The sequence below is a fragment of the Micromys minutus genome, assembly GCF_963924665.1.
Source record: "Micromys minutus genome assembly, chromosome: 27".
Lineage (NCBI taxonomy): Eukaryota > Metazoa > Chordata > Mammalia > Rodentia > Muridae > Micromys > Micromys minutus.
In genome coordinates, this window is record NC_137962.1 from 9,964,551 (window position 1) to 9,988,819 (window position 24,269).

Sequence of the window (24,269 nt, forward strand, 5' to 3'; positions counted from 1 at the left end):
CAGGTAGTGGCACCTGACTCTTCAGTGCTTCTAGAGAACCTGGGGAAAAGGGGTCCTAACACATGGTGTGTGAGTGTGTGCGTGTGTTAGGTGTGTTAAGGGTCCCAGAACCTGAGATACAGCAAAGACTCAAACAGTGAGACTGATCCAGGGAACTCGCTGTAAATTGTGACTCCCCATGAGCTCCTTCACAGTGGCTTTACCTCCACGTCACCAGCCTGTCCCTCCGATTCCCTTCCCCCATGCTTGGGAGTACAGATGTATTGCCCTTTGGAACCTGTGAGAGTAACACCCCCAAGAGAGGCCCGGCACCCTCATAGCACTGGGCCCCAGGGTTGGATGGGGCAAACTTGTTCTTTGTACTTTACAAGTCAGGGTCCTAGCTGCCACCTGTTAGGCCTCTGAGCAGCCCCACGCACTGGGCTATCACTAGAGCAAGTCTTGGTGGCCAGTCAGGCCCGGTGAATGTGGAACCTGTCTTTCCTGGGTGAGAGGCCCTGTGTAAGTCATTCCGCCTCTGGTGGGTCTGCTCCATCAGGCAGAGTGGTCAACACTTCTTTAAGGGTCTATAGAAAGTATGAGCAAAGCCTCCTGGCATCTAACATTCACAGAAATAAGTCATCTTCACAACCAATGCACAGGCGACGTGGGACTGTGCTTAGTGGGGAAGCCTCTGACTGAATTCACGCACCCAGGAACTGAACCATGTATTTGAACTTCCTCCTTTTCTTCAAATATGGTGCTTTCTCAGACTTGGAAGTGAAAAGCCTAGACACCCCCCACCCTTCCTTTCCTGTCTCTGGCACATCTGCTCTGTGCTAAGCAAGAAATTCCAGGAAGATGCTGGCTTTGAAAGTAGTGTCCCCTGAGTAGGATCTGGGGTTTCTGTGTTCTCATTCAGGGGTGTGCCTCACTTCTGCTTTAACCCCTCATTTGGAGAACCCATAGCCCGGTGAGTCAGAGCTGGAAAGCTCCTGCCTAGAGTTCAAATGTGGAGGGAATGCCGCTTGCTTTGGCTTCCGTGCCATCCATAACCTGCCGTTGAGGACTCCTCAGAGCGTCTTGCTGCCGACACGAGGTGACTAGCTTTCTCCCTGATGACATTTCCCAGTACAACTGGCTGGGGAACCTGGAAGACTGGCGATGTGGAAATCTTCCAAGAGAATTCTAAGACCTTGTAGTTAAAATCAAAGCATGAGGCAGCCAGGAACTAGGGAGGTATCTGCTTTTAAGATGGCTGGTTCCTACTCAAAAGTGTCACTGCCATATACCCACTGAGGACTTTTAGGGAGTGCTGCTTCTTGCTGACCTAGACCCCAGTTTGGGTCACTGTCTACCACAGTGGGGATTTTACCTACCCTCCTCAATATCCCCTCCCCCTCCAGTGACGCAGGACTTGGGCCTCAACAATCTCATGTTTGAGCTTTTACGGCTCAGACAGTTCTGGAGTCAATTAGTCAATGTCTGGGTTGACAAGACAGCAAGGGGTGAGGCTTTTCTTCTGCCCTACCTTAGTGGTGGTGGCTGCAGGTGGCTTCACTCTGCACTGCAGGACCTGCCTTCTCTTCCTTAAGGCTGAAGGTTGATGGGTTCTGTGTACTGACTTCCTGAAGCTTCCTGCTTTCAGGGTCCCAGCTAGAAAGGGATCCCTAAACACCTGAGGTCTCATACCTCCTCCTTTCCCTCAACTTTGCAAAAGACTGGTCTCTGAGGAACACTCATTTTCTTCCATCCTCCGTGCTTGCCTTATAATCCCTAGGACATCTCCAACCAAGCTGGGAAGCCCAAATGACTCTCCATTTTACTCTACTTGGCTGGCCCATCCCAGACAGAGCTACCACCGAAAAGTCTCTGTGCATAGTATGTGCGGGTGTGATGGGAACTTTTCTTGTCAGATCAACTGGATTTAGAATTATCATGTAAGTACAGTAGGTATGAGTGAAAAAGGAGGTAGCTGGAGAAATGGCTCAGAGGTTAAGAGCACTTACTCCTCTTATAGAGGATGGGAGTTTGAATTCCAGGACCCACAGTGGATTGTGTGTAATCCCAGTTCTGAAGAATCTATGCCTACTTTTGACCTCCACAGTGCACGCACTCGAACACACACACACACACACACACACACACACACACACACACACACAAACAAGTTTTTCTTTTTTAAAAAGGATTTCTATGAAAGAGGTTGTCTAGAAAGGTTTAACTGAGCTGGGAAGACCTTCCTGAATACAGGTGACATCATACTGGACTGAGTAAGAAGGAGAATGTCAGCTGAGTCTAGCATTTATTCCTTGAGTCTAGCATTTATTCCTTGCTGTGGAAACACAGTGATCAATCACTCCCTATCTACTATGCTACCCTTGCCTAGGTGACCTGTACCCCAGCTGTGAGACAAAGCAAACCCTCTAATGATGGCTGGAGCAAAAAGTGGATCATGTATTTGAATACTTGGATCCCAGTTGGTGGCACCATTTGGAGAAGTTATAGGAATTTGGGGACGTTGAGGCTTGCTGGGGGAAGTACATCAGTACTCTTGTAGACGCTGCTTTTGTTCAGAGTTCTTGATGATAGCAACATAAAGAAACCAGTATACCTCCCTTCCTTCCTTAAGTTCCTTCTGTCAGACATTTTTTCATATCAGTGAGAAAAGCAACCGAAACTCGGAGCTCAAGCACCTGAAAAATCTCTGAGCAACTCTCTGGAATCCTTTTTGGTAGAGGAGGAAGTTGGGCTCTGAGAGGATGACCTTCACAAGCCACATGGAACTGGTAAAAAAAAAATCAACCCCGTTCAACAGAATGCTAGGTGAAGGCCTTGAAAAAGGAGCTAGCTCTGGGCCATGGGTAGAAAGGGCTCCGCTGGTTCCTAAGTCAGTCCTTGAGTGGCATGCTGTCTTGTCCCTTAGAAACCCGCAACACTCTTCTGAACATAGTAGGTGTGGTGACTTAATTGAGAGTGTCCTCTGTAGGATCTACATTCTTACATTTGGTCCCCAGTTGGCAGCACTCTTTGGCAGGCTTAGGAGATACTTCCTTGTTGGAGGAGGTATGCCACTGGAGGTGGGCTTTGAGAGCTTAAGGCTACCTAATCCTAATCCTAGTTCACTCCCTCTCTGCTTTTTGCTCGGGGTTCAAGACATGAGCCCTCAGTTTCTGCTCCAGTTGCTATGCCTGCTACCTGCTGCCTTTGCTCCACCGTCCTGGACTTTAACTGTCTAGAATCCCAAATAAACTCTCTTTTTTATCAGTTGCCTTGGTTACAGTGCTTTATCTCAGCAGCAGATAAGTAACTAACACACCTGTGTGCGTCATCATCACCAGTAGATAATGAAGCCACAGACTGGGCCAGAGCCATGAAGTATCTTGACAGTCCCTGTGTTAAATCCACTCAGAGGGGCCAGTGCCTCCTGAGAGGCCTCTCCAAAGACTTAAGTGACTCTGACATGGCCGATGAGTGACAGCTCAAGAAAGGCTCCTTGGAACAGAAGGCTCTGCAGATAGTTGAGGCTCGGTAAGGATGAAGGGTGAAGGGTAAGAATGGAACTCATTGCAGCATGTAGTAGTGACAGTGGCAATACCAGTCAGGACTGTGGAGACCTGGGTGCCCTGTAGGATTATGTCCAGATCTGGGAGACACTGCCTGGCCTTGGAGTATTTGGAAATTCGGACTAGAGATGAAGGCAAAGGGGATCCACAGCCAGTGTGTGAGAATCATCAGGGCTACAGTGAAATTCAAGACTGGATGTAGACGGGGCTTGTGACATGCTAAGGAGGCTAGAGAGCAGCTTCATCTCATCCCAGAGACCGACGAAGTCTATCTCCGTTAGAGGCCTCAGGTTCAATGGTCCATCCCGTACACTCATCTATCTCTCCAAAGCCAGGAGGTGCTAGCAAATGGGAGAACTGGTGGCTACACTTGCAAGTCTCTTTCCGGACTCTCCTACCTGCCCCTCTTGCTCATTTCCTTGCTGGGAGGATAGAGGAGCAAAAACTCCCTTAAAATGCAGATAGCAATTCAGGACACAGTTTAGAGACTCTGTGAGAAGTCTGATTAACCAGAATTAGAGTCACATAGGGGGCAGCCAGGTTGTGTTTTCCTATTCTCAGCAGAACAAAAGGAATTTAAGTCCTCGGATCTTCTAATCTGGAAGAAAGGGTACTCAACTGGAGTATGAAAATGTGCAAACAGCAGAAGTGAAGAACAGGACTGGGAACCTGGGGGATCCTGCTGCCTGGGTCCAGGTACATGGGTTCTCAAAGGACAGGGCATCCCTGATTTGAATGGTGTAGAAAGCACAGCACAAGAAAGGCGGCTCAGGCACCTCCACCCCACCAAAGTGGCCTGTGGACCCGTCAGTTGCTCGCAAGGTGCTCATGTGAGTGAGAAGTATCAGCTAGGCTGCTCAGAGCTAAGCTTCAAAAAGCTGATTGGTGACTCAGAGGGTTCAGATAGAGGCTGAGAATCCCGTCGGTGTGCCAGGGATGGGTACCCAGACTATATGGTACAGAGTGCAGCATTCACCAGCAGGTACCTCTGAGAATCCCTGATACGGAGGGTTCAGGCATGCCTCTGTGTGCAGTGGGGGCTTAGGTAAAGCTGCCTAGTCCCCGAGGTGAACAAAAACTCATCAGAAAGAGCCACCCTTCCACTTGACAGTTTACTGCACCCAATTTGCCTGTTGACATCTCTCCTAAACTAAGGGAATGATTGCCCTAGGTAAGGGACCACTGAGAAATCCTCTTGAAGAACTGAGTTATCAGGTTGGAGTAAAAGTTTGGGGACCAGCAGTGTAGAAGCAGAGAACTCACAAAGCAGCAGCTGGGGGAGAAATGTTACTCTTAATGTTTCCCTATGTGTACCCTTGTCGGAGCAGCCTGAGCACAGTGAAGTAGCCCTACGCTGTGGAAGACAGCGCGGGGACTGTCTTTGGTATACAGCCTGCTCTGCTGAGTGGCTCGGAGCTCATTTTTTTCTTAGTATACTGGGAAAATGGAAATAGAAAGGGCTAAGGACATAATTTATGGTGAGTGACTTTTGGGTCATGCTGCCAATGCCTGTGATGGATACCTTGTGCTGGGGACCAGAGGCATTCTGATAACACCCTGGTACCTGACGGGTCCCTGGTGCAGTGGGTGGTCACAGAGGTACTTCCTCATCGATCATTACATGATCACAAGGCTTCAGGCTGCGTGGAAAAACTCACTAAGAGAACAGGCCGTAGGTCTGGGGTCAACTGCAGGACGATAGCCTGCCATCCTTCTCCATGGAGGAGACGATATAACAGTTCCTTCACTGTCCACTAGAACAGAGTGGGAAAGTGCAGGCCTTGCTTCCAGGCGGGCGTTAACGCGCTTGCCCCTGCTCTGGTCCGTGTGCACTTCTGCACCGCAGGCAGAAGCTTCTATCTTCTCTTCAAAATGATGAAAAAAAATATTTTGAAATTGAGAGGCTAGAAAAATCAATAAGATTATTTTAAAAATATGATCATCCAAACCACCTCAGTGTAAACTCAAAGCTAAAATAAAGGAAAAATTCCAGGGGTGGGGCTGGGCTTTTAAGGCTGTCATCAGATGGAGGTGATATATCCTTTATTTGAAAGGTGGTAACACTGCAATTCCTTATTATCTACTCTCCAATGTCCGATTCTTGGGACACTATGAAAGTTCAAATGCCCACACTACCCTCATATGACAGCACTGTACACAAATGGAAGAAAGACACAGCTCTTTTTTCCCTCTGTAGAGCCGCTGTATTCGGTATTCTGCCCCATCTCACCAACCTGCCAATGTGTTCACTAGATGCATTAGGATAACGAAGCTGAGAAAGGGGAATTCACTTGCTCACGTATGGGACATTTTATACAAGTTATGCTAAATGGTTCTTTCTGCTGAATCTCTTTTTGGGGTAGAGCAGCCTCCTGCCCCAGGAAGTCCGTGTGAAAAAGGAAGAGCCATCCCACCCAGTGCTGACCCTCCCAAAGCGACCACAGATGCTATCCTCTCCGTCTAACTGAGGATGCATGGGTGGAGGAGAGAGGTGTCCTGGGCTTGTCCCAGTTATGACTGGAGGTACAGCGGGAGCAGAGCCAGGCAGCTGGCAAGTGGGTACTTAACACAGACTTTCCCATGCCCCCCACCATGCAGCCTGTTCTGTATGGGGAAGGGGTGAGAGGACTGTGGTACCTCTTGCTGCCCCTCAAAGGCCTCTTCATAGAGAACACAGAGTTTTAAGAGCACCATGTTTTGGTCCATTTGCTTTAAAACATACAGGTGTCCTTCTATCCCCTCCTAGCACTCGTGGTGAAAGGCAGCTCTGGGAATGTATGGCTGCTGCCCTTGACTCCTAGAGACATGTCAGGACTGGAATGTGGCAGGGTATGAGCAGGGCACAGTGTTCTCCGTGAGGGAAACACACTCAGGTCGGGGTGAGAAACATCTCCTGAACCTTGCTCTCAGACGTGGTCAGTCAGGTACAAATCTTTCCCGAGAACACTAACACGGGCACAGGGCACAGGGCACAGCTATGTAAGGGAGGGAACCGTATGGCTGTGTACAACGATGCACAGTTCTAAACAGGGGCAGGTCCTTAATATTTCCTTTTGTCCAATTTTTTGACCCTGGTCACCTTCCCTCTCTTAATCCATCCTTCTCTTTGACAGGAAAAAAGTTGAGAGGTTAAAAAAAACTGGACGAGTGTGTGTGTGCATGTGTGTGTGTGCTGTACTCTGGAGTTCAGATTAAACGTCATTTTCAGTAAAGAAAAGGAATAATCAAACTGAAAGGGTGACTATGAGGGTGAACTGGGTTTTCCTGTGAGCACGGATAGTACACATTTGCAAGGTGCATAATATGTATCCCTGTAGTTCACTGAGGTCTTCTTCCTGACCCAAAAGTGTCATGTCCTTTGCAGGGTCTGGAATCACTTAAAGTCTGAGTGGCTAGTTCGAAAACATAAAACATAAAACAGAATCCAGACCCCGTCTCCTGCTCTTTTGATTCCTGTGTTTCTCTTTACCGCAAAGCTTCTCAGCCCCTCCGTAACTGGAATACCACCCAAGCCCACATCACCTCTGCGAGAGCCTAGCTGAGGGACCTGCTGGCCTACGACAACCACTACCCTGGCAAGACATGGCGTCAGTACAATTGTGCCATCACAGCCACGGGGCACCAGTCACTCTCTGACTGGATTTAGGGCTCACTCACACATATGCTCCCATGCCTGGCCAAGAATCCATGCCCCAGGAGGGCGGAGGGAGAGGATATTAATATTAGTTTACTAAACAGACATAGTTCAAACTGCTTTCTACATAGCTGTTTTGTATTCAGAGATTAGTACATCGATCGGCCTTCATCAGAGAAGCTTCTCTTTGTACTGGATGGTGGTTGATACAAAAATTCACAACTGGTCAAGTGTAGAAAATAAGTGATGGAAGAATATTCGTCACACACACACACACAAACATACACACACAAACACACATATACACAAACACATACACACACACAAACACACACATACACAAACATATACACACAAACACATACATACACACAAACACATGCACACACAAACACACACAGAAACACACACACAAACGCACACATACACAAACACATACACACACAAACACACAAACACACACACATACACAAGCACATACACAAACACACATACACACACACATACACACACACAAACACATACACACACACAAACACACACACATACAGAAGCACATACACAAGCACATACACAAACACACACATACACACACAAACATACACACACAAACACACACAAACATACACATACACTAACACACACATACACACACAAACATACACACACAAACACACAAACATACACATACACAAACACATACACACACAAACACACACACATACACAAACACACACACACACAAACACATACACACACACACACACACACACAGACACACACTAACATGTATAATACACCAGAATGTATCATCTGTATCACACCTCCTCTCGTTAAAGGTTAAGGTATGTTGCAAAAGGGAATAAAAAAAAGCAAAACTGAAAATGAACAAACAAAAACTATAGAGACAGCATTCTCAAAGGCCAGGGGAGAAACAGTGTTTTCTGGACATGTCAGGACCACTGTACTCTTGAAATCATAGCAGTGGCTGCCTGTACAGGATAAAGCACTGTGTACAGATGTTTGTGGATGGGGGGGGGTTGTGCATGCACACGCGTGTGTGCTCATAAGACCCACTCCTCTAGCTGAGAAGCCATTGATACTTAATGGCCACTCTTGGGGAGGAACAGTCAATTTCTTCAGGAGTGTGGCCCTTGGTAGGTCAACCATGCTTCAGTGTATGTGTAGGGTAAAACTAACTGAACATAAATAGCTACAAATTAAGAAAATTTCAAAAGATGACATGAAGTTGGGGGGTCTGGGAAGAGCAAGAGGGGAATGAGGAACATATGCGCAAAATATATTGTACACTTGTTAAATTCTCAGAGAATAAATACAATATATGTATACTTAAGCACACCTTCCCGTGAAGGCATTAGCTCCATCATTACTGAAGGCTTTGCTGTGTTTCTCCCACGTGTTTGCCGTGACACAACCTGAGGTGACTGGCACATGAAGAAAAGGCCTTGCCCTGGGAACATGTATTTTTGTCATCAGGAAGACAAACACTGACTAAGAAACACTAGAAAAAAATTCCACTGAAACTGGCTCTCTTCGTTGATTGGGTATACAGAAGACCCCAAGGGACGCCAAGCCAACAGGCCCAGGAACTTGCACGAGCTATCTGCTCTTCCCTGACAGACCCATTCAAATCAGGATGGTGGGTGGGCCAACGGGTCTGACACCTCTTAGGCCAGACGCAAGCTGTTCCTATGGACTGTGAATCTTCCTGTTGTAGGCCACACAGGGATTAGGGAACACCATGGGTTGTGCAAAGCTAAAAGGGTAGGGCTGAAGCTAAGCATCCCCCATGGCCTTCTTTCCACCCCTCCCCTAGCTCTGTCTTTCATTGTTTCTACTCTGTTCCTAGAAGTGAGGCCAGGAATCCCTTTCACAAGGACAACAGGAATCATACATATACGTTTTACAAAGGAAACCAAGGCTGAGATATATCTAGTGACTAAATCATTCAGTCTCCACACCGTAACTTTTTTCTTATGCCGCCATGGTTGGAAGCCTTCCTTCCTATCTCTTGTGCTCTCCAGGGTCATGCTGATGGTCCTGCAGGGCCAGGCAAGAGGGCTCTGCACCCATCTGTTGCAAATGGTGGCACCCTACACTTGAGGTTCCTGTCTGAGAGTGCAATCCACTGTATGGGCAGGCATTGGTTCAGGCCTTTATTTGCCTCTGAGAACTTAGGGAAGAAAGATTGGAACCCTACATCCTCCAGGAAGCAGGGACTGGGTAGCACATTCACTTACAAATCATAAAAATCAATCATACCCACATGTCCAACTATTTTTATTAATAATATACCTTGTTGCCAGAGCAGATCTCTGTCCCTGACTCTTCCCAACAGGTGCACCCTAAGTCACAGCACTGCCTTCCTCTGAAGCTTTGAGGTCTCCAGCACGCCTCCCCCCAGGATCTTTGGGATGTTTGCATTATTGGATAGAAGGCACCAGAAACAAACTGACCTGACTGACAAGTGAAATTAGTCGTTTCAACAGGACCATGGTAAGCCAACGGATTCTGGGCAGATACTGGGGAGGAAGAACACGCAAGTGGGAAATTTCTAAGTATTTACACCACGCAGCCTGTGAGAATGAATTAGCCAAGAACTCTCTGCAGTAATGCCAATAGGGAAAGGCTGTTAGGATGAAGGGCCCTCACAAAGAGCATCCTGTTAGAGACACCTTTGTCCTGTCCCCCATTTAACTGACATATGATGTATTTTTCTTGTTTCTAGCCACCATCCAATACCATAGGCCCTTGTAGATGACAGACAGAGGGCAATAAAGAGGAGTGGTGGCTGTGATGGTGGGGGAGGGGGCAGTGAACACACTGTTTAGTCAAGGTGGAAGAGGTCAATGGGGTTACCAAGTACCTCTTCCTTCCCTGTCTCAGGGTTGCACACACTGCTGTCTACACAGTGTCCTTATCCCAGGGTCTACAAGGAGGGTCTGACCCTCCTGTAACCAGAGTCTGAGTCTGTGCTGGAGACTGGGTTCTTGACCTTCATGAGGATCTGTTTCCTATCAGGCATATGGGATCAGGATAATCCGATGATGCTTGGTGAAGCAAGATTGCTGGCCAAGCCACAGACTGCCCCTGGGGCAGGGCACCAGAGGACTGGGTTGAATGCCACCACACTAGAGTTTTGGCCTGTTTCTTATGAAATACTTAAGCTCCTCCAAGCCTGGATCCAGGAAGAATAGCTTTCCAATGGGTCCTTTTCCAGGTGACTAAAATCCAGTTCATGGAAGGTTTAATAATTCCTTCTGGGCTCGCAGAAAAGAACTGCTCAACTATTCCCAGAAAAAAAGTTTCAGCCTGTTCACTTTCAGGCTACAGAGAGTCTGGAGATACAAGGCTAGCCCGAACTCCAGCTCGCAAGCCTTGGACAGGAGTGCCAGAGTTAGTAGATTGTAGGGTGTTTTTTTGCTAAGAGAAAGAGGCCTGGAAAAAAAAATCCTGGATTGCTACCAGGTTTGTTCCCCTGCTCACTGCTGCAGACCTCAGAGACAAGCTTTGTCACATCTCTGGATTGCAGAAATGCTCCAACGGCTTTAACATCTGAGGTTCACAGAGAAGATGGGACCAGCCCAGGGATGTCCACCAGTCTGCGGTGACATTGCGGCTAAAACGTGGGGTTCTTGGCTGTCTGAGCATATCCCCTATAGTATGACCAGCTGTAGGAAGTGCACAGTGGGTGCCCGGTAGGTGCCAATGCCACCACATGTTGGAGAAGACCTGGATAGAAGCCATGCCTGCTAGCTGCTGCCTCTGCACCTCTCTAGCTCCAGCCTCTTCCTGCTGGGCCTCCCTGTCCGAGGCCAGCACTCCACATCAACCTAGCCTTGCTTTATAAATAGAGCCTTCTGCTCCACTTGGAATTATGGGCTTGGCGTCATGATGTTCAGAGGGCTCACGGTCCTATCTGAGAAATGCATTTTGAGAATGAATACAAAGTGACAAAATGAAGTCATTTCAAGTCTCACTGAGGGCAGTGCACTCAGGACCAGCAAACTGCTTCCTGCTAGAGACAGCCTTGTCCTGTTCTCATTTCACTGGCTGAGGTTTTTGTTCCCTCTGAATCCTATAGGCACTTGGAGATAACAGAGAGAGATAGAGAGGAATGGCTGCTGTGTTGGTGGGAAGAGGGGAGACTGAACACAGAGTCAAGGTGTGGAAGACGAGGCAATGGGAGACCAAGCACATCCCCTGCCTCAAGGCCTTGCGCACACTGGTGTTTAGAGCAGTCTCCTTATCCCGGAGTCTTAATATTCACTGCATTCACTTTGATATTCTGGGTCTATGCAGGTATACATGCATGTGCATGGGTGTGCACAGGGACACTCGGAGGCCAGAGGTCAATGACAGATGGCATTTTTGTCAGGACCCATCCACCTCGTGTTTTGGGGCAGGGACCTGGGATCACCAGGTTGGCTATGCTGGCTGGTCAGCGAACCCCTGGGATCTGCTTGTCTTAGTGTCCCTGGTGCGGAGAGGGCAGGCATGTGTCACTATACTCAGCGTTTGAAAATGTTGGGTATAAAAAGCAGACCCTGGTCTTCATCCTCACGAGGCAGGACTTTACTGACACCATGACCGCTCACTGAGTTTGTGATTCTGCCCTATAGTTCTCCTGACCACTTTAAAGCCACCTTGATTCACTCCCTGGCTCTGTAGCATGTCCCCTCCTGCCTTCACCATGAGATGACAGACACTGCAGCTCAACTTACTTGTTTTTCTGGGTGTCCCCTGCTGACCTGTCCCTGCTGATCTGTGGGACTGGAGCTCACTAGTCTGTCTTACTCTGGGCCCTAGTTGAGAACAGTGACTTGGGACACAGGTGAGCACTCAGGGCTGGGAACAATGTTCTTCCTGCCTATGCCTCACAAGGGCTGAGACCTCAGTGAAAAGAGGAGCACGTCAGACAGCAGCGTCCACCTGGGACAAGCAGCCTATAACCTTGAGACCTTAAACCTGGAGTTTGGCTTTTCTGGTTGGCCCTGGCTTAACAAATCATTGTTTCTGGGATGGCCTTCCTTTGGCTTTGCAAAAACCAAACAAATAAAACAACTGTCTAACCAACCACCTAAGACTGTGTCACCAGGGGTGAGATGTATCTGTGGGCACCTCTGAGGGCTGAGGTAGCATGAGATGAAATCACGAGGAAGCATCTGGTCTCTCTGAGGGCTCAGAGTCCTGCTTCCTAGACAGATGGATCTTCAGAGGGCGTTTTGGGGACATGGATTCCTGTCAGTCACCTAGGACTGACATACCAGATCACTGAAGCTCTGGAATGTCCTAACCACATACCAATGCCGCCACCACCCCCAATCTCAGTTAAACACCCTAAAATTCTTAGTGCATGAGGTCACATCACAAAAGCCACAGCCCAGCCTTTGGTGAAGGATGCAATCAGCCCAACACCATCCCAATCAGAGCAGGGTCTCTAGAGTCAAGGAGAATAGAGTGCTTACCGGAAGTGCCACATCAGTGGAGTTCCTTAACCTCTCTAAGTCTCAGTTTCTTCATCTGGAAAACAGAAACAAGGGCTCAGCTTCACCATCAAGAGGGCAGATGCTTGTAGGACCAAAAAGAGAGTTCCTATAGTTTGCCCAGCTCAGCCTTACACAGCAAACACAAACATGTGAAATGGAGTGACGACCCTGTTAACCATTCAGGGCCAGGGGATAAAACATTAGTACCTAAAATAGCACTGGGCAGGGTGAGAGAGCCACAGGTCTCAACTTTCTGTCCAAAAGAGAAACTGCAAAGCTCTGGGGACCAGGCCTTTAAGACCACTTTCAGTTTCAAAATGTTAAATTTGAAGCACTTGCCCCAGGGTCTGAACTACCTGGGGATGCTGTTGGGTCCAGCTCCTCCCACTCCTGGGGGGATGATTAGCACAGGAAGCAGACACAGGAGCAGGGACTAGCCACTTCCTGTGCGCCCACCAATACACATCCTGCACACATCCTAACCTCCAGGGCATAGCAGCCTCACAGCGAGGGGGCAGCAGGAAGACTGTGAGCTTCACTGGAACCAGGAGGTCACAGCCTGGGCTGGAGATAAGGTGTGGCCTTCTCTTAGGTGAAAGGCCATGACCTCTGACTTGGGCGCCTGCTGTAAGTGCTGCAAGGTTCTCAGAATTGGGGGTCCAGGCACAGATTGTCCTTCTCGGTAAGAGATTTATTTATTTATTTATTAGGTGGGTTCTGAACACTACGGAAACCCAGCACAAGAGGGAGAAGGGCTCTTAGAGGTTTCAGAGGTGGGGGAGGGACTCCCCTGCCATGTAGTTAGTTGATGAGTAGCCTATGCCCGCATTCAGCTTGTCTCTGATTCCAGGGACAGAAGAAGGCAGAAGTCCTGCCCTTGAGTTAATGTGTGTCCATCATGAGGGACATGTGACACATAGCCCCCTTTGTCTAGGGTCTCAACAATCTTCCTTTAAGTAAGAAAGAAAGCTCAAAGTCACAGACAGGTGGACGGTCGCAGTGCCTGCCATTGCCCTGTAGCAGCGGGGATTACAGTCAGCTGACTGCGGAGGTTGCTGGAAAAGCCCTGGCTCAGACCTAACCATCTTAGGTCACGCTGGGAGGAGGCAGGAAGAAGCTGTGAGTGGATGCCATTCTTTCTCGGGGGAAGGAAACAGATAGTTGGTAGTTTGTAGAGGGAAGGAGGTGAGTCTGAGAATGAGGGAAGTCTGATGGTTGGTTGAGCTGATGCCCTAAGTTTGAAGAGGGATGGAGACATCACCAAACACCATATACTGAATAACTGCTCCTCCCTTCGGCCATTCCTCCTGCCAGGAGGAAAAGAGCTTTGTGAGAGGCCAGGCCCTTCTCTTTCACTGGACTACTCCCATGGCCTTGAACCTGGGTTAACTGAGGGCTGCCATCAAAGTGGATGATCCAGAGCCCAGATGTTCATGTGTGCTCAGGGGCACCGGCTACGGATCCAGATGCCTGGGCTGTCGTTCAGTGGCTCCACACCCTCAGTGAGTCACAGCATGTAGTTACCTCTCAATTTTCCCATCTATAAAGAATGCCAATAGTGTGTATTTCCCACAGCTGGTGGGATGATTCAGAGAACAAAATAAGGACAGCACTTACGATGTGTATTATAAATGCAATCTAAAGGCTGGGGATCATCCTCGTCACCATCATGGTCATAACCACAACCAACATCAGCACTAGCACCATCATCACTACTGCACAGTGCAAATAGTTGTTTCCTGCCTTGTACTCATCACTACTAAAAAAATGATCGTCATCACAAACACGATATCAACTCCTCATATCACCAACCATTACCATCGTTTTTTATCAGAAACATTGCCACCATCATTATCATGATCAAAAAGAACACCACCAACATTGTGGTGACCATCTGTCTCAGTTTCTTTTCTGATGCTGGGATAAAATGCCCCTACTAAAGCAACTTAAGGAATAAAGGCTTTGTAGGGATCACAATTCCAGCTTACCTCCCATCATTGAGAGGATATCAAGGCAGCAGAACATTAAAGGGAATGGTTATATCACAGTTGGCCAAGAGCTGAGCGTGACCCTAACGGATGCATGCCTGTGGTCAGTCTGCCTTCTCTAATCTTCAAAAGTTCATGACTCCCACTTCTCATTTCTTTATAACCCATTTCAGCTCTCTCTCTCTCTCTTTTTCTCTCTCTCCCTCCCCCCTCCCTCTCTCTCCCTCCCTTCCTCCCCCCTCTCTTATCTTCTTTTCTCCTGGTTATCTCCTCTCCTTTCCCCCACCCCTCTTGGTCTTAGTCTACTAATTTCTCTCCCTGCTCTCTACTCTCCTTAATGCCTCTGTCTATTTTCCCATCATATCTTTTTTCAACCACGTCCCAGAGCAGCCATGTCCTCTATCCATCTGGTGCCTCTATGAGGGAGGGCACAGCCAGAGGCATCTGAGAGGAGAGAGAGCAAGAAAGAGCGAGAGAGGAAGAGAGAGGGAGACAAAAGAAGACCATGAGAGAGAAGAGAACTAAGAGCAAATTGCCAAAATAATGGGTTCAGTAGAAAAGGGAAGCTGGTGAAGAGAGGCAGAGCTTAGGGGCTGGAGATGTTTAGAGTGGGGGTGGAGTGAGAAATTCTGAGAGGTGCACAGACTCTGTAAAGGGTACTTTTGAGGTTGAGAGAGACTAGTAGCCAGAGTCTGCTTTGATATGTTAATAGGCACCTCCAGTTTCTTTGAGACCCAACAGGGTAGAAACCTTCAGTTCATACATGTGTTGCTGTATTTTCCATATTCCCGTGCCTAGGGAATGGTGCCATTCACAGTAAACTGATCTTTCTACTTCAGTTAATGTTATCAAGATAATCCCCTATAGACATGCCCTCAGACCCACTTAATCTATACCTGTTTATCAGGTGAGTCTAGACTACATGGGGTAGATTATTCATCTTGAACTGTCACCACTATCGAGACAACCATCGCCATCATCATGACAGGTATCCTCACTCCATGGTCACCACTGTCATCACCCTCACCACCGTTACCACCATCATTACTATTAGTCAGCACCATCATCGTCACTTGCGTTTGGCCAAATGGTGCACATTTCCCATTTTCTTGTGCTTGCTTCCCAGATAAGGACGTTGAGGTCAAGGACAAACAATTAGAACCAGTCATTGTCACAATAGTTAATAATAGTGCACTATGGGGAGGCCAAGAACGTGATCCTTCCCCAACCCTGCCAAGGTGGGTCATGTGCTAAACAGCCTCAAGTTCCACAAGACTACATGTGGCACCAGAAAATATGACAGGATAGAATCGTATCCAGGCAGAAAAGGAAGGAATGAGGGAGAGAGACAAGCAAGTTTGGAGAACCCCTCAGCAGAGCCAGAACTGACACCTTGACTTTGAACTTCTAGCCTCCAGAACTCATTTCTAAACTGTAAGCCTCCTGATGATGGTATGTTTTTTATGTTCAAACCCAGCAAGGAAATGCAAAGTCATTGCATTGCTATAAACCCACTTTAAGATGGGAAAGCTGAGGTAAGGTTGTTAGTTACCCTACAGCCAAGTGACAGAGGTACAGGTAGACCTGGGCATTCAGCTACACAACCAACTGGCTTGTAGACAAAGGTACTGGGAAAATATTTATTACCCATCCATGTTGTGAGAGGGAAACACACCATTGGCCCACCAATGTTCAAAGGCTCTGAAAATGATGTGTGCCGAGGGTATAAACGGGATTGTGTGGTCCTTTTAGGTATCACAGAAGTTAGTCATGTCGCAGTTAGTGACTGCCCTCAACCTGATGAAGGCTGAGAAAACTCTCAGAGTAGCACTGAGCCACCACCGCAGATAACATTCACTTGACACATGAGCAAATTCTTTTACTGGAGTTAAGCGTTTAGGGTATTGTTTTTATGCAGCAGAGCTGAAAGACCCTGAGCACTGGCTACTTCCCACCACCAAGCATTCGATTTGTAACAAAACTACCCATGGTGATGTTTAGCACCTCAATGGCCATGAACAAAGCCACTTTAGCTCTCTGACCCTCTGTCCACACCTGCAGAAGAAGGGCAGTGTTAATAATCACTGCAGGCTCATAGAAAAGAGGTGACACAGAATTACCCTTCAGAACCTTATTAGGAGAACCTTGTGACCATGGGCAGCCATGGTGGAGCCTTGAAGTAGGAGAGAAAGAGAGAGCAGCCATATATAACATGATGGAAGACCTGAGGAAATAGCCTTGAATTCCCGAGAACAAGGTAGAGTTTATACTCTTAAATTAAGAGGGCTGCAACAGGGTGTGGCCTGATTCTAGGAGATGGGGAGAGGGAGAGTGGAGAGTCTGTGTTCTAATGTGATCTGGACCTGTGTTCTAAAGCAATTACTAGAATCACATTTGAGACACAGAAACAGTGTACCTGACAAAGGAGAGCTCAGGGATAGACAGCTCGGGATGACTGATGTACGAGGGCTGAAGACAGGCACAAGGGGCTGAATCTAAATTGATAAATTGCTTTCACATATGCTTACAGTAGCTCTTCTTGGGCCCACTGGGTAGGAAGTTCCCACTGAACTTGGATAGGGTGATGGCTTCTGGGAAGGGAAGGCTGATATCTTTAGGCACACAGAGGTACAGAAGGGACAGTAGGGTGGGAAGCACATGTGAGACACCCCTTATTCTTTGCAAGATCTTTTTTTTTCCTGGCTAGCCAAGGAATTTAGAGATCTGCCGAGCTTCATCCTGCTGCCTTCTTTTCGAATAAGGGAAGCAAGTCCCTCCACCCCCATGCTGCCCTCAGAACAACGACAAGGGTCACCGCTCTCAAGTGTGGGCTGCTAGTAGTTTACACAGCACACCAAAGTCTGAGTCACTTCCAAACTCCTCCTTTGCCTGGGAAAAAGCTGTCACACGTGGTGTCTCTAAAACAATCCACAGGACCCAAGGGATCTTGGGTATCTGAATTCCAGCCAAAGAAATAAACACCTGAAACCTGCCTGTCCAGTGAAGTGACCCCAAGGGTCACTGGATTCATTTACCACCCAAAGAAAGCCCAGCACTCGGTCCTGATCAACAAGTCCTGCTTTCTCCTTTGCTGCTCAAGTTTCTTACCATATCATATAGTAGTTGCTTCACCTTAGAAATCCCTTCCCTTCTGGCCCACCACCACAGGCCTTTTCCTCCAAAACAGGGCCATCCCTGTGCTATAGACCAGAGTGAAGGCCAGCCCTGCCACCCACCACAGAAAGCTGGTCCCCCTGCATGGGGGCACATCTCTGCTGTGGCTCAGAATAAAGGCAAGTCTCAGTAGGAACTCTGTGGTGCCTCAGCGTGGCCCTGCTCCTGGACCCCTCTGAAAACATGTTTTAGGTAGTCCATATACTCTGAACTCCTGTCTCAGGTTCTGTTGGGAGGAACCAAAACACAGTGTGAGGCTGGTCTGAGCTCTGAGCATCAGGATAAAAGCCCGCAGAAGTGATGCTCTTCCGAGTACAGCAAATTTGCTGAGAGCAAGATTCTAACCACAAACCTGGTCCAGTCCTTTGGGTTCATATGCTTTGCCAGAAGCCTGCGGTCACTTGGCAAAAAAAATTACCAGATCCCCAGTACATGCCAGGCTCCATTCCTGATCTTAGTAACTGTACTGTAAGCAAGATGAAGTCTTTTCTGGTCTGGTTGCTTGTTGAGACTAATCAAACAAACCAGTAAACAGTGAACAGGTCTCTTGGAGGGAAGCAAAGCTGTGATGGACCCATGAAACTTTTGTCTCTTGTCCAGACGCTAGGGTCTTTGTAGCATCTGCCAGCAGGCTGATCTGTTAGCTGAAATGGCAGGCTCTCCCAATGTTATAGAACTACTGGCTTCATGCAGCTAATTCTAATTCAAATTCAACCTTAGAATTAAAACCTAGCTCTTCCTTGTACTAATCAATGAACCAATTAGCACTACTAATTCAATAAGGTAATTTGATCAAAATTAAATAGGAAAAGAGTCCCTTGATGGTAGCAAACTTTGGGTGCTTATTAGCCTGGTGGCCGGTGGCCACTGCACTCACTGTCACCAGCAAAGTTTCAGCTCCAGTAGAAAGTGCAGACCAGGGAAGTCCTAGCAGCATTCGAGCTGCATGCCTTGGGTCAAATCCCTGTCCTATAGCTTCCTGGCCGTGTGGTCTTTTGTAGATGACCAGTTCTCTCTGAGTTGTTTATTCACTTTTAAGAAAGGAGGACTAACACCTTGAGTTCTGATAAATAACTTCTTTTTTTTTTTTTGTTTTTTTTTTTTTTTTTTTTTTTTTTGTTTCACTTTATCTGCATTTATTTTATGCTGAATGCATTCCCATGCCATGAGTTTTGGCTTCTTCTGCTTCTCTGGGGCTATCTCTTTCTTCTGTGCAACCTCCTTTTCTGGCTTTGGAACAATCTGCTCCTTCTCAGTGAGGATCATCTCAGTGTGGCAGGGGGAGCTCATGTATGGGTTAGTCCGGCTGTGAGCTCTGTAGGTTCGCCGGCGCATCTTCGGTGCCTTGTTCACCTGGATGTGTTCAATGACTGGAGAATATGCTTCTAAACCCTTAAGTTCAGCCTTACTCTCTGCACTCTTAAGCATGTGCAGCAAAAATTCAGCACTTTTTTGGCAATTGTCCCTGTGTCCATCCCCACTGTTTGGCCTGGGCGCACTTACCGACTCCACCATTATACCTCTGGAAAGGCACATATTGCTTCTTTAAAGTGACATCCTTTGGATACTTGGTGGCTTTGCTGATATGCATACTCTTGATGTCCTGGGCAGTTTCTCAGGTGTTCTTAAACTGAACACAAAGGTTGGAACCTCTGGATTTGCATGATTTTGTGGGTTTTTCTGGGTCAAGAGAGTAGTGAACCATCTTCCCGGGTCACCTCTAGCCGCTTACAGGAAGAATGATCAAGAACTTCTGAGTCACTGAGGTGGTCTGAGGGGAGGGGCCCCAGAAGAGCATCTTGCTGGGCTCCAGAAGGAGACCTTCAGGAAGCACAGGGAGCAGAGACCAGGAAGATTGAGGGACAGAGAACCTTCAGATGGAAGGAACCTGCAATGCATGGTGGGAGTTGACAGCAAGCTGAACTGAAGGAACATCTCTGTAGGTTGGTGAAGTAAGACACCCCTTGACAGGTCCAGGGACATTCACCCATTAAATTACTGAAGGACAAAGTCTCTTCACACACCTATGTTCATGTCCCTTCTACAGTTTCATCTGTCCTTGAAAACCTGAACACCCTGGAGTGCCCAGGCCAAGCCCATCTTTTATGCTAGGCGTTGTTATGCCAAGATAGAGTGACTCCCAAGAAGAAAGTATCGGGGCCTCTTGTCTACCCTCTAGGGCAACAATTCTCATCTTGAGAATTGCAGCTCCTCTGGAGACTAAATGATCTTTTCACAGGGGTGCCTAAGACCACTGGGTAACATGAATATTTATATTATGATTCATAGCAGTAACAAAATTACAGTTATAAAGTAGTAATGAAAATTATTTTATGGTTGGGGATAGCCACAACATGAAGAACCAGATTAAAGGGGTCTCAGAATTAGGAAGGCTGAGAACCATTGCTCTAAGGACTTCTCTGGGCTCCAGGCGAGGATGCAGGATGGACCTGAGCGAGGAAGTCGTTTATCATCACCTTAACTCATCTCTGCAAAAGGCTGGCCACAAAGGTGTGTGCCCATGAAGGGCCTAGGAAAGATGTCGGGAGATGGAGCTGAGCTGTGAAGACACTCACTGCTCTTAGAAGACAAGACTTTGCAAACTTGCTGAATACGTGGCACAGGTCAAGTGTTGAGGGTCCCGTGGTGACCTCTTTTAATAGGCACTTGGAAGCTGCTTTTGCTAAAATGTCCATCACTTGGGATCACACGCAGGGGAGAGCCAGACCTGTATGACTATGGTCCCAATAGGCTCAGTGGGAGTGGCACAGTTATTCTTGGATGGAAGTATGTCAAGTCAATGGGGAGGGTTTGAAGTCTCATATGCTCAAGCCAGACCAGTGTCTCAAGGTCTTTTCCTGCTGCCTACTGATCAAGATGCAGAACTCTCAGCTACTCTCCCACACCATGCCTATCAAGCACGCTGCCATGCCTCCAGCCATGATGAAAATGGACTAAACCTCCAAACTGTAAGCCAGCCCCAGTTAAATGTTGTCCTTTATAAGAGTTGCTATAATCATGGTGTCAAGTCACAGCAATAAAGTCCTAACTAAGACAGGACTGTAGCTCCTTTAGTACAGTGATTATCTAGCATTATTGAAGCTTCGGGTTTGATCTTTATCATCCCCCAAGCAGGCCATGGTGGTCCACACTTATAACCTCTGCATTAATGAAGGTAAGATCAGATGACGTTCAAGAATAGCCTAGCTACAAAGCTAGGTTCAGTGACAGCCTGGGATAACTGAGATTTATTCTCAATTGAAACAAAACAAAGGTAAGTCATGGCCCTTACCCTGCAGTTTCCCAGAGTTCCAGGAATAGCGAGGCCTGTAGGCAGACAGCTTCGCCCTCAAGATGAGAACAATTATCTATGAAGGAGAGGCTGCACCCAGGAGCAGTTCATCTGGAAAAAAATAGATTGGTCCTCTAGGGCAAGGATGGTGAAGGCAGTGAAGACAGAGATTAATAATTTATTGATCACCTTGCATGACTGAGGCTGAGGCAATGAGGAGACTAAATTGTAAACAAGAGTGATGCTCGTACCAGGAGCCCTGACAGAAGCCAACCCGGGAGCACCGATGAAACCTCTGAGTTTCAGCCTTTTTCATCTCCTTCATAGATGTGTCTGGATGGGGTTGAGTTGAGATTGCTGGAGCTGCTGGGGTGGGACTTTAAGTGTAAAGTTGCAGTTGCTGTCTGAGATGAGGAAAGCAATTGGCATAAGACTGCAGTAAAGGTGCCGTGAAAATCTGCCTAGCTTTCATCAGTACAGAGAGCATCCCATGCTGGGCACAGAGATGCATGCGGGCATCAGGAAGGCATCACAAGCTGAAACAGTGAACAGGCAGGAATTGGAGCTGGAAAGAACATGACATGGCTAGCTCCCAGGTCTTTATCTCTATGTTCTGGCACTGGACTTTCCAATTGGAATTTGAAGGGAGAAACCTAAGTGCCTATCGGCATAGCAGAGAAAGGGTGAGAATGTGCAAGCCTTCCCATTTCCTACTACAGTCTCCAGCATTCTCTCAAGCTCTTGGGTTAAGTCTGCATGTCTTGGCAGTGTGCACTCATCTCAAGAGTTCAAAAAAGACCAACAAACACTTTTTGTGAATTCTTGTCCATCCAACATTTGCTAGGACAGGAAAGCAAGTCTGGGGGCACGGAGGGCTCAGGGAATGAGGTTTGCGGGGATCAGCGTGTCTGGCATCTTCAATTCTTGCAAAAACTGCAACCAAGAGTAGAATGGGACTTTTCTAGTTGACCTATCAGCAGATGGGTGCTTGCACTTACTGATCATCTACTGCATGCTTGGTACTTGCTATGCTAGCAAATGTTAACTGCTCAGTTATTCAGTTTCAAACATTAATCCACCAGCCTTTGGTGATGAGCCACAGTTAGGAGACTCCTGTCATCTCAAGTTTTGACAGGCAAGAGATGAAGCTCCTTGTTTTGGGTCACAGAGCTCTGAGAGGACAGTGCCAGTGTCTGAATTCAGGTCTGCTGACTCTGGAGTAGATGCCTACAGGCTCATATGATCCTAAGCTGACTCACTTGATGGCTTCTGACTCAGCCCCTCCAGTGTCACAATAGGTCCTGGAGATAAGAGAGGAGACAGGGGTCTCCAGATGGGGACTTTTTAGACTCCAGTCAGCTCTTCAAGTCCGGTTCTGTGATGTATTACCAAGTCACGAAGCATGGCAAAGCCAATGGAGGAACAGCCACACAGTGAGCCTCTACCAAGCCAAATTGGGTTTTCCAGTTGATGACAAAAATTGGTGAAACAGTCTTGGCTGCCGAACATCTCTGGAGCTGGGTCACAGTCAAGAGGAGGTGTTCTACAAGCTATAAAATTCTCCTATTTTTTTTATTGGATACATTTTTATTTACATTTCAAACGTTATCCTCTTTCCTGGTTTTCCCTCCATAAACCCCCATCCCATCTCCATCCCCCTGCTTCTATAAGGGTGCCCCACCCACCCCTCCTACCTCTCCACCCTGACATTCCCCTACACTGGGGCATTCAGCCTTGGTAGGACCCAGGGATTTTTTTCCCATTGATGCCCAACAAGGCCATCCTCTGCCACATGTGCAGGTGGAGCCATGGGGCTGTCCATGTATACTCTTTGGATGATTGTTTAGTCCCGTGGGGGCTCTGGTTGGTTTGCATTGTTGTTCTTGTGGGATTGCAATCCCCTTCAGCTCAAACATAGACAGGGTACTCATATAGGCAGTTTCCCCTGAGTCTGGAACATTTCATTCCTCCTTCACAGAAGCTCAGTAAGGTAGGAAGTATAGGGTTCAAAATAGCTTCAGGAAGTCCTTGAAACTGGCCAGATTCTCTAGGCCCCTCTAAACCCTGGAGTACATGAACACTAAAGACTTTATCTTTGACTCAGACCTTTGGTGGGGCTGACAGTTTCCTTCATCATAACAAGAGGCTGTGGGAACCAGGAAGGAGAGGGTCCTGGCAGCCTCCACCCTATTCACAAGCTTGCTTCTCTGATATGTCACCAGGTCACCAAGCACGACAGAGCCAACAAAACAGCCACCCAGAGAAGTCTCTGCAAATTCAAATTGGGTTATTCTTAGACATGGCCACCCCACTGGAAGAAGCAGAGGCTAGCAGACTTACCTGGAACTGAGCCACCAGGAAAGGACACTCTCCAAACTGCTGAGCTGCCTATAGACTATGCAGTGTGCTCCACGTTCCCAGATTTTATGGCTGTCATCTATTCTGCATTGGTGATGCAACTGTCATGGAAACATTTCTGGTCCTGTAACTAATCCCTCACCCAGATTCCTGCAGTAACTTGAATAAAATTCATTGACACACCAAGTGGGACTTTGGTTGAATCCACCCTGGGTTTGTTGATGGTTCCCTCTGCCATGCTGTGTCTCCCAGAAAAAGTTTGCTTCACAATAGTACATTCATGGAGGAAGGGAATAAAGGGGCTGGTGGCTTCCATGAAAGGAAGATGGGATCCTCCTCTTATGTCCCCTAGACTCGTCAACCCTGTACTGTCAATTTGGCCCCTACAGATGTAACATTATGATCCTGTGGCTGCTTACCTTCCTAACCCCTCTGTCATCCCCTGGGGCACACAGAATGCCCAGTTTGAGGCTATCCCTCTCACTGTCTCCCAGAGGGATCACCCTCCCTCTGCTGGACCCATGCCCTGGCCAGCAGAAAGACAGCACCTCAGGGCACATCGAGAACTCTGCCGCCACCAAGGCCACCTATAACTACCTTCTGCATAGAATCAAGATCCAAATGGTGAAATTTGGGAAAGTTCCTACTCCCATTAATTTCCTGTTTGTAGAATTCTAAGGTTGGGAGGGACTTGAATAAAAGCATCCAAATTAACTCAACACTTCATGTTTTTTCCAGGAAGACTGGTGACTGGAGGTCTAAACTGTG

General features: G+C 47.6%; 1 protein-coding gene across 2 annotated transcripts in view; it reads right to left on the reverse strand.

The window, feature by feature from the left end:
- The window catches only part of ST3GAL1 (ST3 beta-galactoside alpha-2,3-sialyltransferase 1), a 73,085-nt gene that overhangs the window by 12,134 nt on the left and 36,682 nt on the right, over window positions 1–24,269 (reverse strand). Inside the window, exon 3 of one of the 2 annotated variants that reach the window (XM_080939149.1) lies at window positions 12,669–12,723. The exons of the other annotated variant lie outside the window; for it this stretch is intronic. Within the exon in view, the coding sequence (XP_080795275.1) occupies window positions 12,669–12,682 (14 nt within the window). The 5' untranslated portion in view covers window positions 12,683–12,723. The remainder of the gene's footprint in view (window positions 1–12,668; window positions 12,724–24,269) is intronic. 2 annotated transcript variants of the gene reach the window in all.